The following is a 27,269-nucleotide window of genomic DNA, read 5'->3' on the forward strand; positions in this document are numbered from 1 at the left end:
GATAGTGACATTAAATATTAATTAGCTAAAGCATTGATAATTACTATGTTCCTTTCTTTTCAAATTTGATTTTGGTTTACACTTGTTTTTATGGTGTTGACCCAATTGTTTTGGTATGGATTTTAATAAATTGCTTGAGTGAGATATGACTTGTGTATTGGGGATAAAATAAGAATAATTATTATTGTTATTATCACAAATAAAATAAGTAGGTCACTATTTTATGGATGCAGTATTAATTTTAAATCGTTTGGATGTTGAAATGAAGAATATGGAAAAAGATAAATGAATTTAGCAAAATAGATCACAGAAAACTTTACGAAAAATAAGGCATTGAAAAGAAGAATATGGAAAAGGATAGTATGAATTTAGCACAATACTAGATCGCAGAATACTTTATGAAAAATAGTGCATAAATCATAGAAAACCTGCTATTAGCATTTCCCATAAAAGCGAACAATTCGTAAATAAGGCCAAAACATTTTATTTGAACCCATAATATCATTCTAAGAGACTCTACATACATAATTCTAACTACGTAAGAAGAGTGTTCAAGATTTTCCTAACTATACAAGAAGAGGGTTCCACATATGTCCACTGTTTCGACCTTCATCCCCCGTTCACGTGCTGTTTGACCTGGCTGTTCTACAACAAGGTTGTAGTCGATGGATTTGCAAAGAAATGGACTCGATATATCAACTTAGACTTTTTGCATTTATCACCAAGAAGATTAGCCAGAATGGAGGGAGGCTGAGAAGATGTCATCTGCTGCATTTTTCGGGTAGTTATGTGGTTGTTCAGAATCATCATCTGTAGCAGCTGCCTGCAGCTCTGGAAGGCATTAAATTACGCAGAGATTAGCACAAATTATGGAAAAAATAAGCGAATTAAGGAAGTCTGACAACATAGTATAGGAAGACAGTTCAGGAATCTAAAGTATCTTGATCTAGGACTGATGGTGATTGAATCACTGTGGACATTAAATTATGCGATTCGCAGCAAATTATGGAGAAATTAACAGAATTAAGGAAGTTTGGCAATAGTTACAGGAAGCTGATTTCTATAGGAAGGCAGTTTAGGAATCTTAAGTATCTTTATCTTAGACTACTGGAGATTGAAAGGATTAAATTATGCTATTAGCAACATACTTACGGAAAAATTCAGCAAACTTACGGAAGTCTGACAATCATTACAGCAAGCTACAATTAGAGGATGGTAGTTTACGACACAAATATGTTGATCTTAGTCTGTTGGTGATTACAGAAGGCTGCATTCTATAGGAAGTTAGGAATCTTAAGTATCTTGATCATACACTTTTGGTGGTTGAAGGCATTAATTTATGCGATTAGCAACAAATAGTGGATAAACTAAGCGAATTAAAGAAGTCACCAATAGTTACAGCAAGCTGCATTCTATAGGAAGGGCAGTTTACGAATCTGAAGTGTCTTAATCTTTCGGCTATTTAAAAAAAGAGCATATATTGGTGATTGACAAACAATATCTTGAGTAACAATCAGAGGTAGAAATTACAGCAGAGTTTGAAATTTCTCAAAAACCCTTCAACCCTGACCAAGAAGAATCTAGTGCTGTGAAGTGAAATAAAGGGTTTGAGATGAAAACTGTATTTTGAAGATACTAAAGTTGAGAACAAGAAAGAATAGTTGAATGTTTTAAACCATAGCACTCTCAAATCTATGTCCTGATGAGATTTAATCTTTCGCTGAGAGATAAGAAAGTTACATACCTGAGGATTTAGACCTTGCATCCGATTTATGATTTCATCCTGTACATAAAGACGATTAGCAAGTGTCTCAAAGTACTTTTCAAGGGAACAGGAAAAAAAAATCTTAAGAAGCTGGTTGATAATGATCGCAAGAACTCACTATAAAAGCAACCGATGAACATACTGTGAACGAGGTTAAATATAAGACTGAATGAAAAAGATATCAAACCTCTAATATCCCTGGATTTAGCACAACAATACCAAGAACACGGCGAAGAAGCCTGTTGTATATAAGCTCGTTTATGGTACCATCTCCATTCATCCATGGCAACAGGGGTCTACATATCCTATTTGAATGAGTACTACAGCATTCAAGATTTTCTACTCTAGTCACTTTGGTCGAAGCAACTTCATGAGGATCTGTCACGTCTAGGGGACAATTTAAAATTGTGACTCTGTGTCCTTCAATACCATTTGTGTTGATCTTATCCTCCGAGGCAGCCAAATTCTCCCTTTGGTTATCAAGATCAAGAGGTGAAGGCTCACCGTTCTTTGTTTTCCTTTGCAATTTGAGATGATGAGCAACACGATCATCTATACTGGTCAAGAAATATTTCGATCGATATAGAGAATCAACCACGTGAACTGAATTGTAAGCATTGACCTGCATTTGAGATGCAATGCAAGGTGTTAAAATCAAGAATGATGTCATTCCATGCTCAGATGATAACGAGACACAACATGCGGAGAAGGAGCTCAAAAGGTAAAAGGTATTAGGTAAATGATGGGCAAGAAAAGCAAACCTTTAACGCTCGCCCAAATGCTTCAAGCACATCGATTATAACTTCCAATATTTTCTCATCTGGAAAGGATATTGATGGTTTCAATTAAATGGAGTATGTAATAAAGGGTAAATGTAGAAGAAATAAGATCTCTGCACAGTATCCAAGAGTAAAGTTGCATACCCTTAACGTTCAGAACTTTTTGGATCTCTTTCATTCTCAAACCGTTGTCACCAGACTTCTGAATGGCTGAATAGAGTGTTTTGAATAAGTCTGGTTGAAGCAACATACTATTATTTACTTCATAAGAACATGAAGAAAATAGATGCTTGGCATAGTCTGTCATAGCTTCCCATGGAGATTCACTAAGCTGGAAAGTGGGATGATCTATCGTCCCAGTATCAATAATATCACTTGCATGATCAGCAATGTCATCCAAAGCAGACAAAGTATTGCTTTGATCTTTTCCACCAAGAAATGGGGCTGGATTCATGTTCACCTTTCTGAGTGAATCGATGGCCATTATTCTTGGAATTGTTTCACGTTGCAAGCATAACTGTATGCTAGCAAAGCCTTTTTCTCTCCGAGAACCCAGCTCACTGTCCCCAGCAAATGTTTTTCTTAATTTTTGTGGTGATCCCCCATCAGGCTCTGTGGTATCACTTTTACGTTTAGAAGGTCTATTATCTTCTGTCTCTCCAACACCTTCACTGGGTAGCAATGGGGTAATTGACAGTTCACCTGAAGATAGTAGAGCACATAAAGAGAAAACTTCACCACACTGGAGATCTGATGGAGCTTCAGTGCCCTCTTCGACTAAATCACTTTCTCTCTCATGAAGCCAGAGAGCAAGCTTAGCAGCTCTATTTCCAGTATCAGCGGGAAATTCAGTTGACGTGATACTATGCAAGAAGGTCTGTGATAATTCAAATTGGCCACTGCCACCTCCAATCTGCACAAGAGAGATAGAAGACCGCTTTATTTCGTAACCAAATACAGATCAGGACGAAACAGACCAGTGACAGCTAGAGAACCACAATATAGTCATTGTCAGACAGCAAACAAGTACTTAGTATTTAAACCAATAAAAATGCCCATATTATTAATATAGTGAATGAGCTAGCATAACTAAATAACATATATCGGATCCCCTAACTCACATTATTGAATTATAGTCATTGGAAGTTATTCCCACCATTGCCTTCTATGGCAACAGAAGCACCACAACTCTAAATCATAACATTTATCCATATGGTGCTGGGTAACTACCATGAGCAGTAGATGAATTCTACATACCATAATTTTCTTCTCCCTCAAGTAATTAAAAGCCGCACAGAGGTCATGCTCAGAATAACGACGTAGTGTTTTGGCCAGCAAAGTTGGTGTTTCTGGAGCTTTCGATTTGCTTAGAAAGATAAGCTTAAATAGCTCCACAGCATTTGCAACAGCAACTGATTCATGCATCTGTCTCAAAATTGTTGCACCCGTATTTATATGCAAATTTTTTCTAAGACGTCGCTCGGTGCTTGATAATTGACCACTCTGACCACAATCTTCGACGTCCTGAAAATTAGAAGCAAATTAAAATTAAACCATGATGAAATGTTGCACAAAGACTCAAGAAAAGAAACATAGTGCAAAACCAGCCAATGCTTCCACGACCAAGATGGAGATATTTATCTGCATGATACATAGTAAAAGGTAGGACATACATGACAAATATGCGCTCTGACTGAAGCATTTATTTTGAAAGCGAGTTAAGCAAATACTATTTCTTAATGCATGTGAGATATAAAACTTACATCATGCATGCTTATTTCCTGCTCCGGGAACGTTTCTCGAGCAGCATTCAGCTTAGCCAATCTTTTGCATCTTAAGACATCATCCAATGCAACCTTAATAATATCCTCATCAAGATTAGCCCATTTCTCAAGCATGCCAGCTTCTTCAGATGCAGGACCACGAATCATCTCTTCAGAATCTGCATTAATCGACATCTTGTCCTGGAACTTCTCAATGTACTTTGCATATTGTTCAGAAAGAATAGTGCATAGTTTCATAACAGCCTCTCTGAAAGGGATAAAACTATTTAACAACGCCATTCTTCTTTTGCACGCATCAGGAGGTGCTGGAAGATTTGGAATTGACACCCATTCTGTACGGTGAAATTTTGCCCCCCGGGCAGCTCGGTGTCTAGCATATGCAATCACTAATTTCCTGCGAAAGAAATGTCAACAGGCTACAGAATTAGAAAACCAAACGGAATTTAAAAAGGAAAAACAATCGAATAGCAATTAATTGAAACTAGAATTTGACTACGTTTTGCTTATTAGTAGCTGCTATTGATACGAGTAAAATTTATGAACATGCTATATGATAATATTACCTCTCACCCTCTTCGGACCATAAAAACTTTTTCTGTCGGGCTGGGTTCAACCGTGATAGTGCTCGCTTGAAAGAATAGACCCCCTTCTCTTCTTCACTCAACCTTTTCACCCCCAAACACTCCCCATTATCACCTGCAGAATTTCTCTGAGACTGGCCATCATCATATTTCGTAGTAGCTGTCGAAGAACCTTGTTCTACAGTAGGCTGATTATCTGGATCTAACAACGAATTAGCTGCCTCCAGACCTGAATGCTCATTTGCAAGCTTTGAGGAAATTCTGTCTGATGAACGCCTCCTCTTCCGTGAAGATACTGTATGTTTTCCATTGACTGCCTGAAGCTCTTCACCTTCAGCATCCAAAGAACTCGTAGGTCTAGCAGCATACTGCCGCCTCTTGTCATCATAGAAACGGAGCACCTGCAATTACATAAGCAGATTATATGTATGTCATAACTAACAAATGTTACCTGAAGTATTTGAACAATCAGCTTGTGTAAATACCAAGGAGCTAGTTACAGAGGAGCTCAGTTTATGTACTAGTTAATAAATTAAACCATATCAGAGTAACTCCAATCAAAACTAACTAGAAGCGAACTTAAGAAACTATGATAATACTGAACATGAAATATTTTCAAGTGTTCACCTCACCATACTTACTTTGCACATTGACAATCATCTTTTATCTCATATCAAGTCAAGGAAAAATACAGAACACTAATGACTTCCCAAACAAACCAACCTGCTGCAGTGTCAGATTGAGATCTTCAGCAATCTTCTCACAGTCTTTGAATGAAAGCTTCTTCTTTGAGCCATCTTGAGCTATGCGCTTCAGAAGTTCTGCTCGCTGGGCAGCTGTCATGACCCGGGCAGATGCCCATGATTTTGGATGAAATATCTGAACAAGTTATATAAATGTAAAACACAGAAGAACTCAATTATCGTGCTCAATATCAAATCACTCAATTTTTATGTATTTTTTTCGTGTTGAGATAGTTGCACCAGCAATGCCCGTGAAAACTTCAGACATGGGAATATATCTTCCAAGGAATGAATGATTCATATTCAACCACTCAAGATGAGAATGAAACTCACGTAAATTTTAGAAATCAGCATTTAACTCCAAGTTATACAAGTTACTGAATTGGTTTTTAATACGATGCATGTGCACTCTTTGTGAGGTGGGGGGATTCGAAAGGGAAAATAACAAAAGAAAAAGATAACATATACTCCTAATAAATTGACGCAACAATAATGATAGAAACTGATTCTCAAATGAGCATGACAAAAGGAACAGAGAGAGTATTTCACTAAATTACTACACATAGCTTTGTTATCCAATTTCAACGCTTGTTGCCATCGTACATGTGCATCTAGGAAAGCAAGATAAAATAAAATGTATCAAGAGAGTCCCTTCAACATATATACTCCAAAGAATCTTATAAGGTGAATGAAATCTGTTATAATGTTTAATATAGGCAAGATATAAGATATGTTGCTATATGTATCGCCATAAAAGGTTCCAGTTAGGTGTGGGGCTAATAAGAGTGTTAAACTACAATGCGAATAACTTTGCTCAAGTTTCAGAAATTATAGTAATAAAATAGGCTTAATGATCTTAGAAAGGCTCTGTGTTGGACTTGGACTGTTGTGTGGTACTTGCTTGAGACAGTAATACCCATGTCAGACAGAGTAAACAGTCGCTCCTCACTAGAGAAAGATTAGTGGGGAAAGAGGAAAATTAGTTCCTGCATCATTCATAGTAGAACAGAATAGTCCACATCCTTATAACAAATCTATTGACTCTCTTTGACTCAAATTAATGAAAACAAAAAAAAAGGGTATTGGAAGCACACCTGACTAACTGCAGATCCTGGAAATGCGAGTAATGCGGCCTTTGATTTAGCTGCAGCATAACAATACTCCAGAGTACCCCAGTATTCATCCACAGCTTTTTTGCTCGAAAGGACAAAATCATGTCTGATTTGAGGGCGCAGATCAGCAAAATGGCCAGATGATGAAACAGTTGATGTTGGTTCCTCAAGGTAAGGCTTAAATTCCAATGTGTAAGTAAGAGTAGTGTGGAGGCTGCTGGAACCATCTTCTGCATGCCCCTTGCTCATTAGACGAATGAGCTGCCCAAAAGTCCCAATTCACACTTCGAATGAATAACTCAGATAAAAAATGATGTAAAAAGTATTTTATGAACAGAGGCAAGAGTTTGGGAAGGCAATATATAAACAGTTATACATTGGAGTAGAAAAGGATGAATAAACAAGAATCAATACACTCCATCTGCATAAGCTTAAAGTTGACATGGGATTCTCCTGCCCAATTATCAACGCCAATACAGAATAATCCACATCCTTATAACAAATCTATTGACTCTCATTAAAAGATGAAAGACTAAATAACCTAGGACACATTTGAACTGGCTTCACGCATTGGTCTGTCATTCATTTAAAAGGAACTCTATTCTCAGAAAACCTATCACTTACAAAGATTGATAAAAGGGTACACAAACATAAGAATCGATTGATTTGACATTGACAAACAAATACTCCCTCCGTCCCGCACTACTTGCACTTATTTCCTTTCTGGGCGTCCCAAGTTATTTGCACTCTTTCCATTTTTAGTAACAATTTATACCTACAGCCGTAATTGTTGACTTTGTCTATCACTCATTCCTTAATCTCCGTGCCCAAAAGGAAAGGTGCGAGTAGTGCGGGACGGAGGGAGTACTATTTACAAGAGACCATGCATCCTACCTTCAAACGCCGTAGTATTTCGACTAGATACGACAAGCGATTAGATGCTCGAGTATCTATCAGGAAATTTTGTTTTTCCATAGGAAGATCACGAAGTAACAAGCCGCTTTTACACTCCTCGAGCACATCCAACTTTTCAGTAGATCCAACTACTTGTAAAAACAGTTCAAGTGGCATTGACCTAATTGATAGATTTAACTCAAATAACTTACAAGAGCTGTGTGGATTTTCTAAATCACGAGAATGGTCACTAAAGAATAAATCTTGATCCCAACCAGGGGAACTGCAGACCGAACCCCAAAGAAAGGTGTGAAGAAGCCTTGTCCTAACCATTTTTGCCAGCACAAATCCATTAGCACGCATCAATCCTGCATGCTCTGGTTGACCCTGCACTCTACAGGGGATTCTCTGCACATTGTCTAATATAGGAACTGATTTGCTTTTCTTCTGCCGCATGTATGCTTCCTTCCGCAGCTGGATGTCAAAACACCTCATCTTATCATGGATTTGAGTCAATAATTCAGATGAGACATTAAAAACTGAAGGATGGAGGACAACTTCTGTTGTCCTGCTGCGACCACAATTTGTCACGCCTGGGACACTCACATGGATGCATTTACAATTTCCTTCTAGCTGAATTTTGTCAAGAATACGTTCCAAGGTCTTCCTATCCATCACTGTGTTCTTTTCTGTCTCAAGACTCTCAAGATGCCTGTGGAGCTCAGGTTTTAATAGGATTTTCTCCTCCTTCAAACAGAAAAATTCCACAAGATTAATAACAATCGAGACAACTAGCTATAACAGGAATGTAAGTTTGACAGATTGGGGGCCAGACCTCCAAAATCTTGAGTATATGCTGCTCCTTCCGTGAGCTGGATGCATGAAATGCAAGACTAGAAGACCTTGGATGTGATCGACGCCTTGGAGAATTTACAAGAGCAAGATGGTGTGTGTCTGGCACATTAAAGTTAGGTACTGACATACTTCCCTGCAGTGGTTCCTCGGCAAGTACCCCAGTGCATTGCACCACATCAGAACTCTGTGTATTGCATAAAACAAGCAGACCAGTAGAACATTCATCCACAGTCATACAGTTGGAATCTTCAGTTTTGCCAGCTGCATCATTCACACTTTCATTATTTCCATTGTTATTCCCCACAGACATAGAAGTATCTAGCATCTTCACAGGCTGAGATGAATCCTTAAGAAGGTACCGGTTCACAGCTAGTGATTTAGATTCAATAACTCCCTGACGAACTGTTTCTCCTTCGATGGGTGTCATGTTGGATGCTTCTGGTTTGAAGTTACAAGATGTCCAAAGTCGGAAGACCTCGCCTTTTTTGTGGCTTTCCTTTAAAGAATGAACACCAAATATAGACATCAACGGTTTAAAATATCGCTTGTGGTACTCCTTACAGCATAGTCCAAGCCTTCTACATACCTGCTTAGATAAATTGTTGTAAAGTTAACACTTCAAATTTTCTATTGATGTTTCTAACAATAATCGAGTAAAGTTACACCTTCTACAGAGAGTCCATTGCATTTCAAGTACACCCAGAATACGAAGAATAGCATTACATGACAATTCTTTGTGTCAATAGGTAACATATAGTAATATGTGATCCTGAATAAGCGGCGAAAAAAAAGCTCTATAAAATAAAGAATAAAGACTTCCAGACCACATACAATCAATAGTTTAATTGGTAGAGTGAAGATAAGTATATTATTTTTTTGTCACTTTTGAAACCCCAATGCAGCACCCCCACTCATAGACTAACTCCATATTAAATATCCAGACTTTGACTATGTTAGAAGACAGAGATAGTTTTGGTGCTTCCTGAGGAAAGTTTTGATGGATAACCACAGAAAACTACTTATGCACTGACAAATGTTGAAGCAAAACTGGGAGATGCTTCCTGAGGAGTGAGTGAAGTTAAAACACGAGATGAAAAAACACATCATAAGTCCTAACTGAAGCAACACGAAAATAAGATCAAGGAAATTCAAGAAAGAACCCGATTAAGATGTAATTTGCATTGTTTATGTTTGACTACAAATTCTACAATAGTTGCACTTACTTCTGTAGTGGTCAATCCTTTTGACCCTGCAGCATCAATCATGTCATACACCTGACGCAAGATAGGAAGCTCTACAACTTCTTCAGTAACTAGTCCTCTCTTTGACAAATTTGTGATTCTTCTATGTCCATATCTTCAGATCCACGTCCATGAGGTCTTGGCTCAAAAAGTGATGTTGAGAAATTTCGAAGTAGACGTAAACAATCAACCTCCTATAATGAATAATATAAGTAGTTAAGTAGATGTGAAAATTTGAAGCCAATAATCCTTCACTTATTAAAAATGTGCACACATCAAGAGTTCGCCAATTTTCTAATTTGTAAATATGTTAGGAAAATATCCAACAGTACCTTAAGTCCACATCCATGTCACACTATTTAACTTAATTTCAATACCTTAATAAAATTGAATCATCCAGCAATACTAGGAATTAACAGAGCAACAAAGTTCAGCATGATATTAGTATTAACTTACATTAAGCGATGCATCTTTGACAATGAAAAGCCAGATGAGAGAAGACACTAACAACAAAGATCTCTTCGTAAGTTCAAACTAATTGCTCAAAATACTTGTACAGAGCTAACCATGTTTTTCAATGGACCAATAAACAGATACGAAAACAAAGAATCTGTTAGAAAGACATTTGAAAATAACCATGTCATTTTTTAATCGTGAAAAATATATTGTGAAACATAAAAAGTAGCGCAGTTGATCCCAATACATCCTATCAATAGCAACTTGTGACATAAATATGCCAAAGGAGTGAAGAAATCAAACTTTATAATGGCCAGATAAGGATTAAGGTCACAAAGTGCTGCACCACAACAAAGTTTGTAATGACCAGATAAGGATTAAGGTCATAAAGTGCTTTTGGTTTGCATTAGGTGCAACTCCAGGTCACGTACCTTATTCTTGATTATTGTACGACACTCTTCTACCACTCGAGCATCTTTCAACCTGTGACATATCTAACCATAAATTGCAAGTAAATTATGGGATGGTAAGAAATAGGAATACTTAATATGATTATAAGGAAAGAAATAAAGAAAAAAGGCGGAAATAGTTTACCACTTACAATTCTCCAACTTTTGTGACCATGAGGCCCCCTATAACCAAGGTCTTTTTTTATATCTGAGACAACCAGAACCTGATGGCAGCACAGCAGTAATAAAATATAATAAGCACGCAGATAAGTATGTATGAGGATCTAGATACTGTAGATTTCAGACCTTGCCCTCAGCCTTTTCAAGCTTGTCGCAGATGGCTTTCAGTGCTGGTATATAATCTTTCACAGATATACTCTCGGCCACAATTCCGTTTACCACATCATGGCCGTCTGTACCCTCCCCGCCCATCAACATCTGATCTGTCCTCGTGATTTCAAGCCTCTGCTGAGAACCGAAATGCCTTGCATAACGAGCAAGATATAGCATATTCGTGGACACAATGCTACCATTCTTCCTAATAACAGTTGGCTGCTTTACTATCAATCCTTTGGCTTCAATTGTCTTAAATTGGTAGCATAAGTTGTTAGCAGGAATCTGTAATTCCTTGGTAAGATCATTCTGAGCAATCCCATTGTTCCTGAAGATACAGGGATAACAATAGTAGATATATTAAAATCTTTACCTTCCCATTTTCAAGCATTTATCCTATATATTTTAAACTCACTATCTCCAAGGCATAGTTATGCTCAACAAACCAGCAAAATCTAAGTTAAAAACATCTCACTGATCAGATAGCCTCTAAAACGTAATGACACACAATCCAACAGTGCAAGAAAAATCTAAAGCACATAATTCAAATCTCGACAAAGTGGAGCTCACCGGGCAACAGCGAGGCGTTCGAGAATGAAGCGCTGAATGTCAGCCAAAGACGATTCCGAGGTTCCAACATCGTAGAGTCCGAGAAAACTTCTCCTCATCGCTTCGGGAGCCACAATTTTGACATCCATCTGCTCGCACTCTTCAGCTGTATAATTAACTAGGGCCTCAGAGAGCTTGGAGGAGGCGCCGTTGCACGCTACAGGCTTCAGCTCCGGTATCTCAGCCAGATTCTCCCACACTGCCCGCTTCAAGTTCGGGCAGATGGGGAGGCCATGGGCAGCGAGAGTTGGACCGATTTTCGCCCATAGGTCGCTGAGATTGAGCCCCTCAGCCGCTCCACAGCATATCTCTTCTAGTGCTGAGTTGACGACGGCGTCCATGCGGAGGCAGATGGCGGTTAATCAGTTACACACATTCACCTTTTCAATTTGTTGTATATTTATTGCGTTTTCTTTGGCGGGGAATTTGGGATTTGCAGGCGAGCGCGTATGTATGGGAAACAGTTAGGTTTAGGGTTCGAATCGGATTGGGGGAATATATTCCTTTTAATTTGAACCCACGTAAATAAAAGTATAGTAGTATTTCAATTATAAATTAAACAAATACTCCATTAACAAAAGAATATAAAATTAAAATACGCATTTTTACTAACGCTACAAAAAAATGGAAAATATATTTTTTGAGATTTTTAAACACGAATATATTTCATACTTAAAAAAATCTCAATATAAATTGTACTCCTATATTTAAAATTTCTAGTTTTTAAATTTCAAGATAACTTACTACTATATTGTTGGGATGATGAGAGCTTTTGCACAATAGTTTACATAAGATATAAAAAATGCAAAGATGTTATCTTAGTACTTTGTTAGTTTTTACCTTACTAGTTTTGAGTTAAAATTTGATGTCTATCGAAATTCAAAATCGATTTAGTGACTATTGAAGTCGAATTTGGACCAAATTTAAACTCAATTACTCAGTTGTCGAACCTCGTCTCAACATTTAATATTTCAAACTCAACTACTCAGTTGTCAAACCTCATCCAAACATTTTAGTTTGATATTTGAATTGGGATAATGCCACATTCATGCTATAGAGCTTTTGCTTTAGGCAATGGAGATTGTATGGTGCTAGCAAATTATTTCCTTAGGTTAATGTGAGTAGATGAACAACATTTCCATCGATACCAAGATTGTGACCTCACCTAAAGCTCCAAAGGTGGAAAAGATTGTGAAAGATTTGCTCATTTGAAAGTGTATAAACAGTTAATGTCCATGAATCATGATGATGTTACAATTTCAAGATTTACACCAAAATACCATGACAGATAGCTCTATGTATCCAGTCCTTTTATCTCAAGAAAAATGCTCATTCTAGCTAAAGATCAAGAAAATTCCGAAGGAATCAAGTTACACTAATCAGATTGTATCACCTCAATTACCAGATCTCACTCTCTTATGCCCACCTCTTCCATCAGATCTCGTCTCGCCCTCCGAGGACGCCTCCATGGATTTGGCGAAGGAGTTGGACAGATCGGTGTACAGATCAACTACCCTCCTAATGTTGTTGTTGAGCTCCCGAATCAGCCCAACGTTCCTCGACAGATTATCTGGGATCTTTGACTCGTGATTCTGGTTGATCTCACTGATCAAAACCCTGTTCTGGTCCAGAATGTTTTGCACCTGCACAAAACTTTTCTGAAACGTTTGAACAACCTTGCCCTCGATCTGCTGGCTAATGGCAAGGCCGGAAAATACGTCGTCCTCCATAGCCCTTCGCCCTCAAAACGTATTACAACCACTGCAAGTTTGCAAATGACAATACAAATGTTAAATTTAGAAAGGAAATTCATGATTATCACAACACTTGCTCATCTTCTTCATTCACCCCTTTGATGTTAATCAAACTCTACTTAAAAAGGAAACTTATATCAGACATACAGAAAGAACAAGAAGCATAATCTCGTGCGGAAAATAAACATTTCGATAAACTTGGACAGAGGGAGTAGTAGCTTCGATTTTCAAAAAGTTCGTCTTTTTTCTTCCGCTCAAACATACCCAAAAGACAGTGTATCTACAAACATAATCAAATACAAAAGTTTATTCCCTTCACAAACCTATCAACAAAAGTTGAAATTCAACAAGAAACAAAAAGAGAAAAAGAAAAAAGAAAGATGGCTTCTTTTTCTTGATGAATGAATGACCTTTTCACAAAGTGGTGGTTCTCTTACAAACAAAGCAAACTAACCATATATTTAACCTAATCATTGACTCTTATCAATCCCAAAAACCCCTAAAACTAGTAAAATTTCACTCATCCAAAAATCTACCCAACAAACTAAATTATGGTCATCAATGGCGTTAAATGTGAATAAATTGCGATGCAGAACTGCAGAAGGAAGGTCTCTCTCAACATTAATTGGGTCCAAAAGTACCAATTGCAGAAAGTGCAATTACACATCTTGAAAACCAAGTGAATTCAGCATTAAATAATTGTAAAAAATTTGAAGGTATAAACCTTGTTCTGACAAGCAAAATCCCCTTTCTAATTTAGCTGGCAACACAATTAATAGAATTCAAACCCACACAATGAATATAACAAAGAGATCCAAAACCCCCCAACAATCAAAAGAAGAAATCCACACACACAACACGTAATTAAACCTTAACTGCAGTAGAGATATCTGATTGCAAACAGCAAAAGCTCAAAAACCTAGAAATGAATTAAAAAAATCGCAAAAAAATCGAGCTGGTTTACCTTGAAATTCAGGACCATTATCAGTCTCTCTCAATGGGAGAAAGAGAAGAATCAAGAGGAGCAGCAAACGGTAGAAGGATTGGGAATAAAGAGGGTTAAAGGAGGGTATTAATCAGTTACTTTGAGATTTGACAATTCATACAAAGGGGACCCTCTTTGGTAGTTTCGTGGGGTTTGTGATTTTTTATGCTTGTGAGGATTGATGGGCTGACAGATGTATCTATATATGTGTATGTCTCTCTCCTCTCTTTCTCTCTCTCTGTCTGCGGAGGGCCTCCTGTGGAGAAGACAATTCTATAGCAGAGACGATTTTATCGGGTAATAATTATAAGCGGATCCAATTATTTCAGTGTTTTTGCTTGAGATTAATTTTTTCAGTCACTTGCATTTCAAGAAACAGTATTTTATCGATTCAAAAAATATACTACTAGTATATTTTTTTATAATCATTTTATTACGTTTACAAAAAAACTAATAGTAGTATGTACTTGATGAAATAACATCAAACGAATTACACCATCGGTTATCTTTAAAAAAATTTATTTATTTAACGAATTAAGCTAAGATGCACGATGCATTTTTTAAAACATACCATATCTATTAGAGTACTGTATAAATATATATTCAAATAATTTGAAATTAATAGTACATATTATTCATCTTCTAAACAATATCGTATGAGCATGAATAGTGGAAGTAAACCCACTAGGTTGAATTTAAAGATTTTTTTTATGGGTTTGGCGATATGATTGGTCAATCCTCACGGCCCCACCTAGATCCGCCGTTAGAATATTATGGTATTTTTAAATTATTTTGTTAGGTTTTAATATTTTATCCATATTGAGAGTTTTATTTACAAGATTTTGATAAAGCTCACACACTAATCTCTAATTTATTTTAAAAACAAATAAAAAGTTGAGCCCATTGGGCTTAGTGACAAATTCAGAGAACTCTATATATCTTCACCATGCGAGCCTTAATTAAAGCCCAAGTAAGCAGGCCTGTTTATATAGTGTCTCCTAGTCCTACAGCACTACTACAAACTAATCTCAATTAATACTTAATGCAGAGAAACCAGCTCAGTTATTCTACAGTTCTACTTTGTTTTTATAATTGTTCCTCCAAAAAATACAATAGTAATTTATTTCCATTTTGTAGATATTAAATTAATATATTATCAGTATATCCAAGTTAATTATATTTTCTAACACAATAAAAATACTACATGCATTTATCAATACATTGGTCGTGCTACTAATTTGAAGCGACATATAACATGCAAATTTTTAAAAATTTCATTATCTGAATTTAAAAATAAATATATACTATAGAATTTTTGCAACGGCCAATTTAATTTTTTTAATTTCGAAATTTTTCTTCTGAATTTAATACCCATTCAAATTAAATGGGCAACCCTAATTGAGCCGCATCTCCACTCATATATGTATATATAACGACAGTTCCGCCACCACTCTCACTCTCACTCTCGCTCTCGCTCTCAGCTCAAAACTCCACCGAATCTCCATTTAATCTTCATGTGAATCAGGGTTCGTGGCGGATGGAGAATTCCTCTCCGAATTAAACGAGCTGCTCACGCGGAGGATGGCTACTCCGGCGCCGATGAGGGTTACCCGCATTTTAAAACGTTCAGTATATTTTTTTTAATTTATGCATCGATTTATTTTAAATTTTGAATCATGACTCGATTTACATTTTTTTTCTTACATTTTCAATTGCTGATTGATTATTTTCTTCAAGCGAACTCGAGTGTTTTCTTCATGTTTTCATCAATAAATGCTTTTGATTTGGAAATAGATTGTCATATATAGGAAATTCATTTGCATTGGTTACTAAACATATCTCTATAGTTGATAGAGGTGAGCTACGAAATAGTTATCTAAAATGCAAGTATAATTTCCGGCCATAATTTGAAATTACTTGATATAGCATTGGCCATGCTTTATTCTTTCTCCAAATTGATTTGGAGAAGAGACGATTGCTGATGCTTACATCAATCTGGAGTTAGGTTGGCCTCTTTACTTGTACTTGTGTACCGGGGTTTTCTAAATACTCCCACAGACCTGCTTTAAGCTCTCAATTCAATATTTACTTTATAAAATACTGTTTCTCTTTATTTGGCTAAGCATTGATTTTATCCTTCCCTTCGACAATCAACAGATGATTTGAAGAGGTTTTCATCAATGCTTTATAGTAAATTGGATCTAGTCTGGCTCCCTTGGTTATTATATTATTGGAGTTTAGTATAAGCTCCAACATGAGTGTGAAAAATAGTTTACCCTTGTTTACCACCTCTTTATTGTTTGGTATAATTTGATGTGCTTGTGTCTGTTTCATTTCTTGTCAGTTTTCATCTGGATTGACTATAGAGGTGGACTGCATATACATTTTCCAGCCCCTATTTTGAAATTATATGATACATAGCATTGGCCATGCTTCATTCTTTCTCCAAATTTACTTGGAGAAGAGATAATTGCTAATGCTTACATCAATCCGGAGTTAGGTTGGCCTCTTTACTTGTACTTGTGTACTGGGGTTTTCTAAATACTCCCACAGACTTCATTTCAAGTTCAATTTATAACCTTATCCTAATTCTTCAGAAATACTAATGTTTTTCCTTTTTGTTTTGCCTAAGCATTGAGTTTAGTCTCCCCTTCGACAATTGATGTGTTGAAGAGGTTTTCATCAATGCTTTATACTTAATTGGATCTAGTCTGGCTCCCTTGATTGTTATATTATTGGAGTTTAGTATAAGCTCCTACATCAATATGAAAGATAAGTTGTAATTGTTGGTCTCTTCTTTGTTGTTGGGTTTTGTTTAATGTGCTTGTTTGCATTTCCTGTCAGTTTCATGGATGATTTTAGGTGAATTTGGATTTTATTTGACCAGCATTGATACTAATAATCTCCTTCCCACTGTTTGGGTTGAAAGAGGCTTAACTTCAAATGCTCATAGAAACTATTTTGGAGTTTGTCAGGCTTCATGGGCTCCTTTATGTCTATGGAGTTTGGAATATTCTCCTACATCTTGCATTCTGATGCTTTCATACTGCTATAAGTGCTAAGCACCCCATTTTGTATTAAACTGAATTATTTAGGATTTCAAATGTTCATCCACCTATAGAAACTTATTTCTATATGTTGGTTTTATGTTTGAAAAGGTTGCTTTTACCTTATCATATTATGTCTCGTACTCACCCTGCCAGCTCAACCATGTATTGATCCTGTTCTGAGCCTGCTATGTGTGCTTCGTTTTGTCACGGAGAATGGCACAAAAGGGGTGCGAGGTGATTGTTTGTCCTAGACATGTATGCGCTTATTCGAATGGCACTACTTATTTTTTCTTTGTTCGCTTTAGCGGTCAAATGGCCACACCCCAATCTGCTTGTTTATCAATTTTTTGGAATCAGGGTTAAAATCATGCTCGACTGGGTACTGAAGGGCCCCGTGATGCCTCTAACTGATGTTGTGACTCTCTGTCCACCCAAGGAAGATAAATTATACAGAGCTCCAGCGGCAAGCTGCAGTAGCTGCTGCACCAGATGCAGAGGTTGTATTAGCATGACCAATGTTTGTAGATAGGTTGTAAAATCTCGAGCCTCCACTTGTACTAGATTTACTCTGTTTGAGTCCAAATCTTTTATCTTAATACTGTCTTCTAATAATATCTTAATGTTACCTCTGCGATCTATTAAAATTCTCGGTTAGATTACAAATCGTAGTGTAAATTTAAGGACACATTTTAACCCCATTTCTTGGTTCAGTTGAGCTATTAAATGTACATGTTACAAACAAGTCTTTAGTTGTTTCACATAGTGTTAAGGGGTCACTCCCTTAACAAGATTCCGGCGACGACGAGAGGTCGATGACGGAGGGATAAAAGTGGACGTCTCGGGCTTTCCCCGGGATCAGCTCCAAACTAGGGTTGCGAGAAAATAAAGAAGCCGATAAAAATAGGAAAATACGATAAAAGGAAAATAAGATAATTTGATATTTCTTGAATGATTCAAATGAATAACAATGTTCACTATTTATAATTATGGATACTAACTTAATGAGCAAGACAAAAGATATGAAAAATATATATGCAGTCCCTAAATTATCTAACTAAATAATGCAACTAAATAATTAATATACTAAACGTATCAAGTCCCCCACGGTTGAAAGCCACCTTGTCCTCAAGGTGGCATCCACGAAGCAATCAAGAGAGTCAATGATAACAGAAGCTTTGAGTTATCTCCTCCGGGATAAAAAAACATAAAATCGTTGTTTTGTACACCAATAATCGACTATCGCGTGACAACGTATCTGAATTATTATTTTCATTCCAATAAATGATTCAGACTTCTTCCAATCATGATCAGAACTTTGGGCGATATTTCCTCCTGGATTAAATATACCAGACTGCTTAGTCCAATAATATTCTTCATTTGGCCCCATAGAAAGCCACCTGGTCCCCAAATGAGAACCATTCGCATGCACCACAAGAGAGTCTTCGTCTACCCTTTCCATGACCTCAAGCATTGTATAAATAGGTTTCACAATAATATCAACATGAAGCAATGCATCAGACATTTTCTCCTCTACTGGTACTTGAGGAGCGTCTCCTCCATATTTCATTGGATGATCACCAGAATCCCTGGGCTGGTCACCACCATCATTGGCTTTATTGTCCTCGAGCATCACCATATCGAACTTCAGAGGGCAAGTGACAGCAACTTCATTAGGAATGAACTCATTCATGGATTCCAAACTGCCATAAATTGCATCGTTGTCGATGCAGCGGTCTATTTCATCAAAGCGAGACTCCATCATTTTGCACGCCTCCAATAATTGTTCAAGCATCGCTTCAATCGGGTTTGGCGTTGTGGTGGCTGAACGAGGTGGCTGCGGCGCGGGCTGATTCCATCCTGAGTTATGGTTGGGGGGAGCGGCTGGTCGTATGCCGAGACCTCATGGAAGGGGCGTTGTCCCGGTGTCTCCCAGTAGGCAGGTGGGTCCCAGCAAGTAGGACGGCGTCCGGGCAGTGGTGGCGAGTACGTATCTGACTCATAGGATAGCGGTTGTTGATATGTGGCGGTCTGGCGCATCCATGGTGGGACCTAGCTAGTGGGCTGTCGGGCGTGGTAGGGATGACGCTGTTGGTGCCCGTCCGGCTGGTATGGTAGCGGCTGTAGGTGGCATCGCCAATCGGATGATTGATAATATAATAGCGGCTGCTCATCGGACAAGGGAAACAGACTTGGGGATTGATATACAGGCTGCCATGGGTTGTACGGGTACCCGGCTGTTGTATATCGCGGTTGTCCAAAGGTCCCCCGTTGGATACATAGACGGAGAGTGAAAATGGTGACTTCCGTCGTGGAGATCTCCTTCGTCAAGATGCGTCGATTGTGGAGGATGAGCACGAAATGAAAGCACCAATTGTTAATGGTGCACTCCCTTAACAAGATTCCGGCGACGACGAGAGGTCGATGACGGAAGGATAACAGTGGACGTCTCGGGCTTTCCCCGGGATCAGCTCCAAACTAGGGTTGCGAGAAAATAAAGAAGCCGATAAAAATAGGAAAATACGATAAAAGGAAAATAAGATAATTTGATATTTCTTCAATGATTCAAATGAATAACAATGTCCACTATTTATAATTATGGATACTAACTTAATGAGCAAGACAAAAGATATGAAAAAGATATGCAATCCATAAATTATCTAACTAAATAATGCAAGTAAATAATTAAATACTAAACGTATCACATAGTATAAAATTTAAGGGCACATTATAACAAAATACAGTACATATATTCAAATTATAAGGACTGAAATGTTATGCTTCCTAAAAACAGAGGAATTTAAGAATCTGTACAGATTTGTGATTTAAAGGGAACGACATTTGACACTGCCTTTTTTTTCTGCAACTCTAAAAAAATTATCCAGCAATGGCGGCTTATGCAGCTCTGGTTTCTCTCACACATATCATAGACAACCTCCAGCTTCATCCCCACCCTCCTATTTCTCTCAACAAAACACAACTCCATCTCCTCACTCCAAAGCTCACATTCCTGCTTGAATTTCTCGAATGCTATAATCCCCTTCTTCCCTACGCCACAGAAGCAGATCCTTTCGAGAGCCGCATCGCAGATGCAGCTCATGCCGCCGAAGACGTAATTGAATCCCACATTGTCGATCGGATCACAAATGATGATAATTTCAGTTCCGATGTTTCCGATCGAGCTCTAGAAAATGTGATTGAAGAAATGGCGTTGATTGAAAAAAAGGCCGTTGAAATTGGAGCTCAGAATCAGCTGAACAAAGAGTCAACGTCTTCAAATTCATTGAGTCCTTGGTCGATTGCGCAGAAGAGTAGCATGGTTGGTGTTGATGATGTCAAGCTTCAATTGATGGATAAACTCACTGCCGATTGCCGCGATCTCCAAATTATTCCGGTTGTAGGCATGGCCGGAACCGGTAAGACCACTCTTTCTAGAAACATTTATGGAGAACGTTTTATTAAGGAGCATTTTTATATTCGTGCTTGGGCTACCGTCTCTCGAGAATATAGCATTCAAAAAATTCTCATAGAAGTTCTTCGTCGCTCATTTGATCGAGTTAGTGAAGATAAGTTAGGTGAAATGTTGTACAAGTATTTGTTTGGTAGGAAATACTTGATCATAATGGATGATATGTGGAGTATTGAGGTGTGGGATAGAGTTAGGAGATATTTCCCGGATAACAAAAATGGTAGCCGAATTGTAGTAACGACTAGGCTATCAAATTTGGCCATTGAGCTAGCCGGCTCTAATAGCGTTGAGATGAGGCTTTTGGATGAGGCTAATAGTTGGGATCTGCTATCCGAAACTGTGTTTGGTGAGGAAAGTTGCCCTCTTGAATTGGAGGAAATCGGGAAAAGAATTGGAAAAGGTTGCAAAGGGCATCCATTGTCTATTGTTGTGACTGGAGGATGTTTGGTGAAGTCCAAACATACAAGAGAGTTTTGGGATTATGTGGCGGAAAACTTAAATTCAGTTGTGAATTTAGAAGATAATGAACGTTGCTTAAAGATATTACACATGAGTTATAAACAATTGCCGGTGTATTTGAAACCATGCTTTCTTTACATGGGAGTTTTTCCAGAAGGTAAAGCGATTCATATCTCAACGCTTGTTAAGCTATGGGTTGCTGAAGGATTTCTAAAGCCCGTAGCTGGAAAAAGCTTGGAAGGTATAGCAAAAGAGTACTTAAATGACCTTATCAGTAGAAACCTCATCTTGATTCATGAACTAGGCAGCACCGGAAACATTAAGTATTGTAAAGTTCATGATCTCTCGAGGGATTTCTGTCTGAGAGAGGCTCAGAAGGAAATGTTTTATAGTGTAGTGAGACAACATACACCTCAAGAAACGATGAACGCCCAACGCCGCCTTGTTATTTCTAATAGCACAGCGTAGGAGAAAGTGTCGGATGCCTTACAGTCAATGTCACTAGCTCGTTCTTTGCTGTGGGATTTTAAGGAAGCACCACCGTCACTAAATTTTAGACTGCTAAGGATATTGGTCGCCCGTGGTTTTCTATCTACTAAAGCATATCGACTAGAAGAATACATGCTTCAACTAGTTAATTCGCGATATCTAGATATCAGAGCCCAACGGGAGCGGGCACGGAAATTCCCTTCTTCAGTCACTCTACTTTGGAATCTACAAACATTGATTGTTGACACACTCCAAGGCCTTATTGCACCAGCTGAAATTTGGAACATGCCGCAAATTAGGCACATCCATTTGAGAGGGCTGCGTCTCCCAGATCCTCCTAGTGGCCAAGGTGACATTATCTTGAGAAACCTACAAACACTTGTAACGATAAAAGATTTTAAGTGTAGTGAAGAGGTTGTTAAGCGAATTCCCAATATCAAGAAATTGCGAGTGTCTTATGATAGAAGTAGAAGTTCTTATCTCAGCAATCTTGTATGTCTACATAAACTGGAGTCCTTTGGCTGCTTTTCTTTTCCAAAGAGCGGAGCTGACTATATGGAGATCCTCAACTTCCCAAATTCACTCAAGAAGTTGTCTCTACAGAATGGATTCTGGGAATGTTGGGAAGACATATTGGAAAGGATAGGTACATTGCCACTTCTCGAGAAGCTCAAACTCTACTATGGGTCTTTTGGTAACTCCTCGTGGGAAACCAGAGAAGGGCATTTCCGCAGCCTAAAATTCTTGGAACTTCATAAGTGTGATGAACTAGAATTTTGGAGAACGGAGAGCTCCCACTTTCCATGCCTTGAACACCTCGTGCTTCATGATTTGTCGTTGCTGGAGGAGATTCCCTTAGATTTTGCAGAAATAGCAACACTTGGATTCATTGACCTGAAGTTTTGTAGTGAATCTGCTGTCATTTCTGCTAAAAGAATACTAGAGAAGCGAGAGGATTTACAAGGGGAAGTAAGCCTTCAAGTCGGAATTATGTTATCAAGAAAGAATGAAGAACTGGAGAGTTTGGCAAGTCCTAGTTTTATTGTGTGGAATGCTGGGAGCAACTAAGGTAAAATGATTTCGATTAATTTTTGATTGGTTATTTATAAATATTTGACAGTATGACAAGTTGGATCATCTTTAGATGCAATAGAAGGTGTTTCACAATGTATTAAAAGAGGATTCATCATCAGAATATGGAGTTGAGATTTCACATGCAATGCATTTGGACTTCAGATCATTCTTCTTGTGAATTACAGTTTGTTTCACATAAGTAGATCGTTGTCCGATGCCTAGCATCTTTCCCGTCTTAGCTATAAGCAATTGCAAATTTATTAGAAATCATGCTTTCTCAATATGGGAGTTTAATCTGGAGATTAGGTACTTAAGCTCATCAAATTATGGGTTGCTGATGGAGTTCTCTAACTATAACCATTAGTTAGTAGAAAGCTTAGGAGAAATAGCAAAGCTTCACTTTCAATATAACTTGCGATATAACACTCTTAAATGCAGTTTTTCCCTTCATAATTGTGAAACTTGTCAATCTACAAAAGAAACTATATTCAAAACTAACGTAGAATTATGATCAAATACATGGCCTAACCTTTAATTGAGTGTTCTCTCCACCTTTATTTCATATAGAAATATAGAATTCTCTTACTACAGTATTTCCACTAAAGTTTATCTTTTAAACAGAGTATGAATGCTAGCTGTAAAAAGGAGGCACTAAAGTTTCCACTACTTGAGGTAGACTGAAAAGAGAATATATTGTTAGAATTTTGAGAATACTTATCTTCATACACTATCCTCCCATACTCTGCTTTTCTCTGCAACTCTAGATAAATAATACAACCATGGCATCTTATGCAGCTCTGGTTTCTCTTACACATGTCATAGATAATCTTCAGCTTCATCGTTGCCCTCCTATTTTTCTCCACATTAAACAAGTTGAGTCTCTCACTGAAAAAAATTGTTTCTTGCTAGATTTTGTCGAAGTCTATAACCTACACCACAGAAGCGGATCCTTTGGAGAGTCGCATTGCAGATGCAGCTTATGCAGCCGAAGACGTAATTGAATCCCACATTGTGGATCGGATCACAAATTGTGGGGAAAAGATCAGCTCTGATGTCTTGTATCAAGCTCTAGAGACGTCGATTGAAGAAATGGGGTTGATTGAAAAAGTGGCCATGGAAATTAAAGGTAGAGCGAGAGTCGAACATCAGCAGCACTGACCTTTGGATTCCTTGAGATATCCTTCCACTGTGCAGAAGAGTAGCATGGTGGGTGCTGATGATGCCAAGCTTCAAATGATGGATAAGCTCACTTCTGATCGCCATTAGTCTCGAGATCATCCCCGTTGTAGGAATGGGCGGCATAGGTAAGACTACTCTTGCTAAAAACATTTATCAAGATAGTCTTATTAAGGAGCATTTTGATATTTTTGCTTGGGCTACCATCTCTCAAGAATATAACATTAGAGAATTTTTTATTGAAATTCTCCGTCAAGTAAATATTAGTGAAGTTGGTCAGGAAAGTGAGGATGAATTAGGAGAAAGGTTGTATAAACATCTTTTTGGTATAAAATACATGATTATAATGGATGATATGTGGGATATTGATGCGTGGGATACAGTTAAGAAATATTTTCCAGACAACGACAATGGTAGCAGAGTAGGCTATCAAATTTGGCTTCTGAATTACCCGGTTCCAGTAGCATTGAGATGGAACTTTTGGATGAGGCTGCTAGCTGGGACCTGCTTTCCAAAACTGTGTTTGGGGAAAAAGGTTGCCCACTTTAACTGGTGAAGATCGGGAAGAAGATAGGGAGAAGTTGCAAAGGACTTCCAGTTCATTTGAAACCATGCTTTCTCTATATGGGAGTTTTCTATGAAGACGAAGTGATTCGTGTCTCGAGGTTGGTTAAATTATGGGTTGCTGAGGGATTTCTAAAGCCAAGAAGTGGGAAAAGCTTTGAAGAGATTGCAAAAGAGTACTTCAAGGACCTTACCGATAGAAATCTTATTTTGATTCATAAGATGGGTAGTACTGGAAACATAAAAGCTGCGAAGTTCATGACTTGTTGAGAGACTTGTGCTCGAGACAAGCTCAGAAAGAAAGGTTTCAAACCGCTAGTCCTCAACGGATAGTAAATGGGAAACGCTGCATTGTTACTTCATCTAGTACGTTCCTCGAAGGTATGTGAGACATACTTACCATTTATGGTAAAAATGAAGTGTGACAATTATTGAGGGACGGATGGAGTATTATTTAATTATAGTTAGCAATTAAGTATTGAGTTAGCAATATAACACTCCCCCTAGTACCGTATATCATAACTTCGATATTTTTTTAATTGTCTCATTGATTTAGTCATGGGGATATAATGTATGATTCGCAAAAAAAATCATGGATTATGGCTTCCACATTATACACAATTCCTCCAAATATAAATAAATGGAACATTTGAGAAAAATATCAAAATTATGATATACTAGTTGACTATTTTTAAAATCACGACCAAACCTCAAAATTTGTTCCATAGTCTGTCCTTTACAACTGCATCGGCCGCTTCAAAATGTATGACCGTGCTCGTTCCCTTTTGCAAATTAACGACCATGGTGGCTTTCCGGAGGTCGTATGCATTCTTTCCCCAAGCAGCGGTGAGATGAGTGATGAAGATGTTGAGAAATGTCTTCTCCTCTAACTTGTAGCTGAATATAAGGCATGCGTTTATTGTAGCTATTAGTGTATATATAAGACAAAAACGAGTAGATTAATCGTGTGTTGGTGCGAATACCCTTACCTAAAATGAAAAGATGGATTTGTTGGATGAGCGTCATGATTTATTTTTCGACTCAATGTTAGAAAGATAATACTATGTCATAACGTGTGACAATGCATTATTGCAACAATGAATGACATTTTACTTTTAATGTCTCCTTCCTATCATGTTCCTTTACTTTTAATGACTTTTTGGGGAGGGAGAATTTGTTGTAGACACCTTTCTCCGTTGTAGACACCGCCGGTGGCGTATCCACCCTAAAATGAAATATTAGCATTATATATTGAGAAAATAACCAAGTTACTTCCTTAGCCCAGTGGTAGAATCTTCCTTTACCAAATTGGTAGCTTAAGTACAATTCCCACTCAGTTCGGATTTTCAGTCCATTTTTCTTGTTATTTTAGTTTCTTCATTTTTTCTGTATTTTTCTCTTTCACTTTTAAGTCTTTTTATGTATTTTAGCAATCTAATACAAGATTATGCATTTATTTTATTTCTTTTTAAATTAGTTAATTCTCTTGAAAAGTATTTTCATTATTTTTAATGAATTTCGTTTTCTCTTCTAATGCATCTTATTTTGTACATATATTTCTATTTTAAATTCATTTTATACATTTTATGCATTTATATTTAAAACAATTTCTTATCTTATAAAGCATTATGCATTTAGTTATTTTCTAATGAATTTTAATATTAACTTTTTGTTTTAATTTATTCTATTGTATTTTATTTTTTATTATCTATTTTTTGTAAATAATTGAAACATTGCTCAAACAGCAAAATGATGATTTATTGGTAAAATAACCCACAAAAAAAGATAAATTATTAAAAGGTAACACACTATTAATGCTAAAACAATTTATCTATAATATATAAATCTAAGAACCTTTATTTTGAATAATGAATGTCATTTAAGTAGTAGTAACACTAATTTAAAAATAATTCACATCTATATACAAAGTATAATCTTAATTGAAAATAAAAATAAAAATTTTGATTGAGAGAACAAATTAAAACGAATAAAAAGGATCGGATATTGAAGATTTACGCTATAATTATTTATCGTACCCCCAAATCGAAATTCCTGGATACGCCACTGTATACCGCTATTAAACCCAACCAATTCCATTGACCATACTTGCGCCCCTTTTCGTACAAATTTTGGGAGTGATAGTATGAATTTTAGTACGAAATTGTTAATATAAGAGAAAAAAAATAATTGAAATAATATTAACAAATAGTAGTAGAATCTGCATTAGTAGGGTAATATATGACTTGAAATTATTTTTAAAAATAGAAGAAGACTAGTCATGGTGGATATATTAAAATGACAAAATAAAACTCTTTTTCTGGAACCAAACAAGTAGTAGTATATGTGTAATGGAGAAATTTCTAAAAGATAAGAGTATTATGTTGGCATGGATCTAGACTTGGCAATTAGGCCGGACCGACCCAACCCGTGTTCAGTTTGGTAGCTTAAGGGGCACGGGGAGAGTGTGACCATTGTAGGAGTTGTAGCCTGAGACAAAAAAAAAAGGAGTTGTAGCATGAGACAAAAAAAAAAGAAGAAGAGGAGGAGGAGAGAGAGAGGATGGAATGATAACATGAGGAGAGTCTTGTCTTTGGAGAGTCACCCACCCATTGTGAATGCCATCAATGACCAGTATGTGATCACACTTGCAT

The 27,269-nt window shown here is 37.2% G+C and overlaps 4 protein-coding genes, 1 long non-coding RNA gene and 1 pseudogene across 10 annotated transcripts; 3 read left to right on the forward strand and 3 right to left on the reverse strand.

Annotated features, from left to right (window-relative positions):
- Positions 1–468: 468 nt before the first annotated feature.
- LOC121798547 lies at positions 469–9,925 on the reverse strand. Its single transcript, XM_042197610.1, has 13 exons — positions 9,737–9,925; positions 8,494–9,099; positions 7,659–8,405; positions 6,747–7,025; positions 5,633–5,788; positions 4,892–5,310; positions 4,308–4,722; positions 3,802–4,068; positions 2,689–3,457; positions 2,527–2,585; positions 1,953–2,387; positions 1,745–1,783; positions 469–831 (listed from the first exon to the last, which is right to left on the reverse strand). The coding sequence occupies exons 1-13, from the start codon at positions 9,776–9,778 to the stop codon at positions 646–648; spliced, it is 4,419 nt and encodes a 1,472-aa protein (XP_042053544.1). The 5' UTR covers positions 9,779–9,925; the 3' UTR covers positions 469–645.
- Positions 9,816–12,052, reverse strand: LOC121798548. 3 transcript variants are annotated; one of them, XM_042197612.1, is made up of 5 exons: positions 11,563–12,052; positions 10,966–11,320; positions 10,812–10,883; positions 10,642–10,693; positions 9,816–9,948 (listed from the first exon to the last, which is right to left on the reverse strand). In XM_042197612.1, the coding sequence occupies exons 1-4, from the start codon at positions 11,940–11,942 to the stop codon at positions 10,643–10,645; spliced, it is 858 nt and encodes a 285-aa protein (XP_042053546.1). In that variant the 5' UTR covers positions 11,943–12,052; the 3' UTR covers positions 9,816–9,948; position 10,642. The 3 variants fall into 3 exon arrangements, with proteins under 3 accessions (XP_042053546.1, XP_042053545.1, XP_042053547.1); XM_042197611.1 differs by having other exon boundaries at positions 10,642–10,704; positions 10,805–10,883; XM_042197613.1 differs by lacking the exon at positions 9,816–9,948 and having other exon boundaries at positions 10,805–10,883.
- A 729-nt stretch (positions 12,053–12,781) lies between these two features.
- LOC121797745 (protein ELF4-LIKE 4-like) lies at positions 12,782–14,602 on the reverse strand. 4 transcript variants are annotated; one of them, XM_042196442.1, is made up of 2 exons: positions 14,320–14,602; positions 12,782–13,362 (listed from the first exon to the last, which is right to left on the reverse strand). In XM_042196442.1, the coding sequence occupies exon 2, from the start codon at positions 13,329–13,331 to the stop codon at positions 12,996–12,998; it is 336 nt and encodes a 111-aa protein (XP_042052376.1). In that variant the 5' UTR covers positions 13,332–13,362; positions 14,320–14,602; the 3' UTR covers positions 12,782–12,995. The 4 variants fall into 4 exon arrangements, with proteins under 4 accessions (XP_042052376.1, XP_042052378.1, XP_042052377.1 ...); XM_042196444.1 differs by lacking the exon at positions 14,320–14,602 and adding an exon at positions 13,766–14,216; XM_042196443.1 differs by lacking the exon at positions 14,320–14,602 and adding an exon at positions 13,503–13,759.
- A 1,153-nt stretch (positions 14,603–15,755) lies between these two features.
- On the forward strand, positions 15,756–17,986 carry LOC121797746. The gene is made up of 2 exons (XR_006049956.1): positions 15,756–17,645; positions 17,748–17,986. It is a non-coding gene; the product is annotated as an uncharacterized LOC121797746 (long non-coding RNA).
- Positions 17,987–20,095: 2,109 nt separating this feature from the next.
- On the forward strand, positions 20,096–25,788 carry LOC121798064 (annotated as a pseudogene).
- LOC121799655 (putative disease resistance RPP13-like protein 3) lies at positions 24,170–24,610 on the forward strand. Its single transcript, XM_042199086.1, has one exon. It carries the CDS (start codon positions 24,170–24,172, stop codon positions 24,608–24,610), a length of 441 nt encoding a protein of 146 aa, XP_042055020.1.
- Positions 25,789–27,269: the final 1,481 nt, after the last annotated feature.

The sequence above is a fragment of the Salvia splendens genome, chromosome 4, assembly GCF_004379255.2.
Source record: "Salvia splendens isolate huo1 chromosome 4, SspV2, whole genome shotgun sequence".
NCBI lineage: Eukaryota > Viridiplantae > Streptophyta > Magnoliopsida > Lamiales > Lamiaceae > Salvia > Salvia splendens.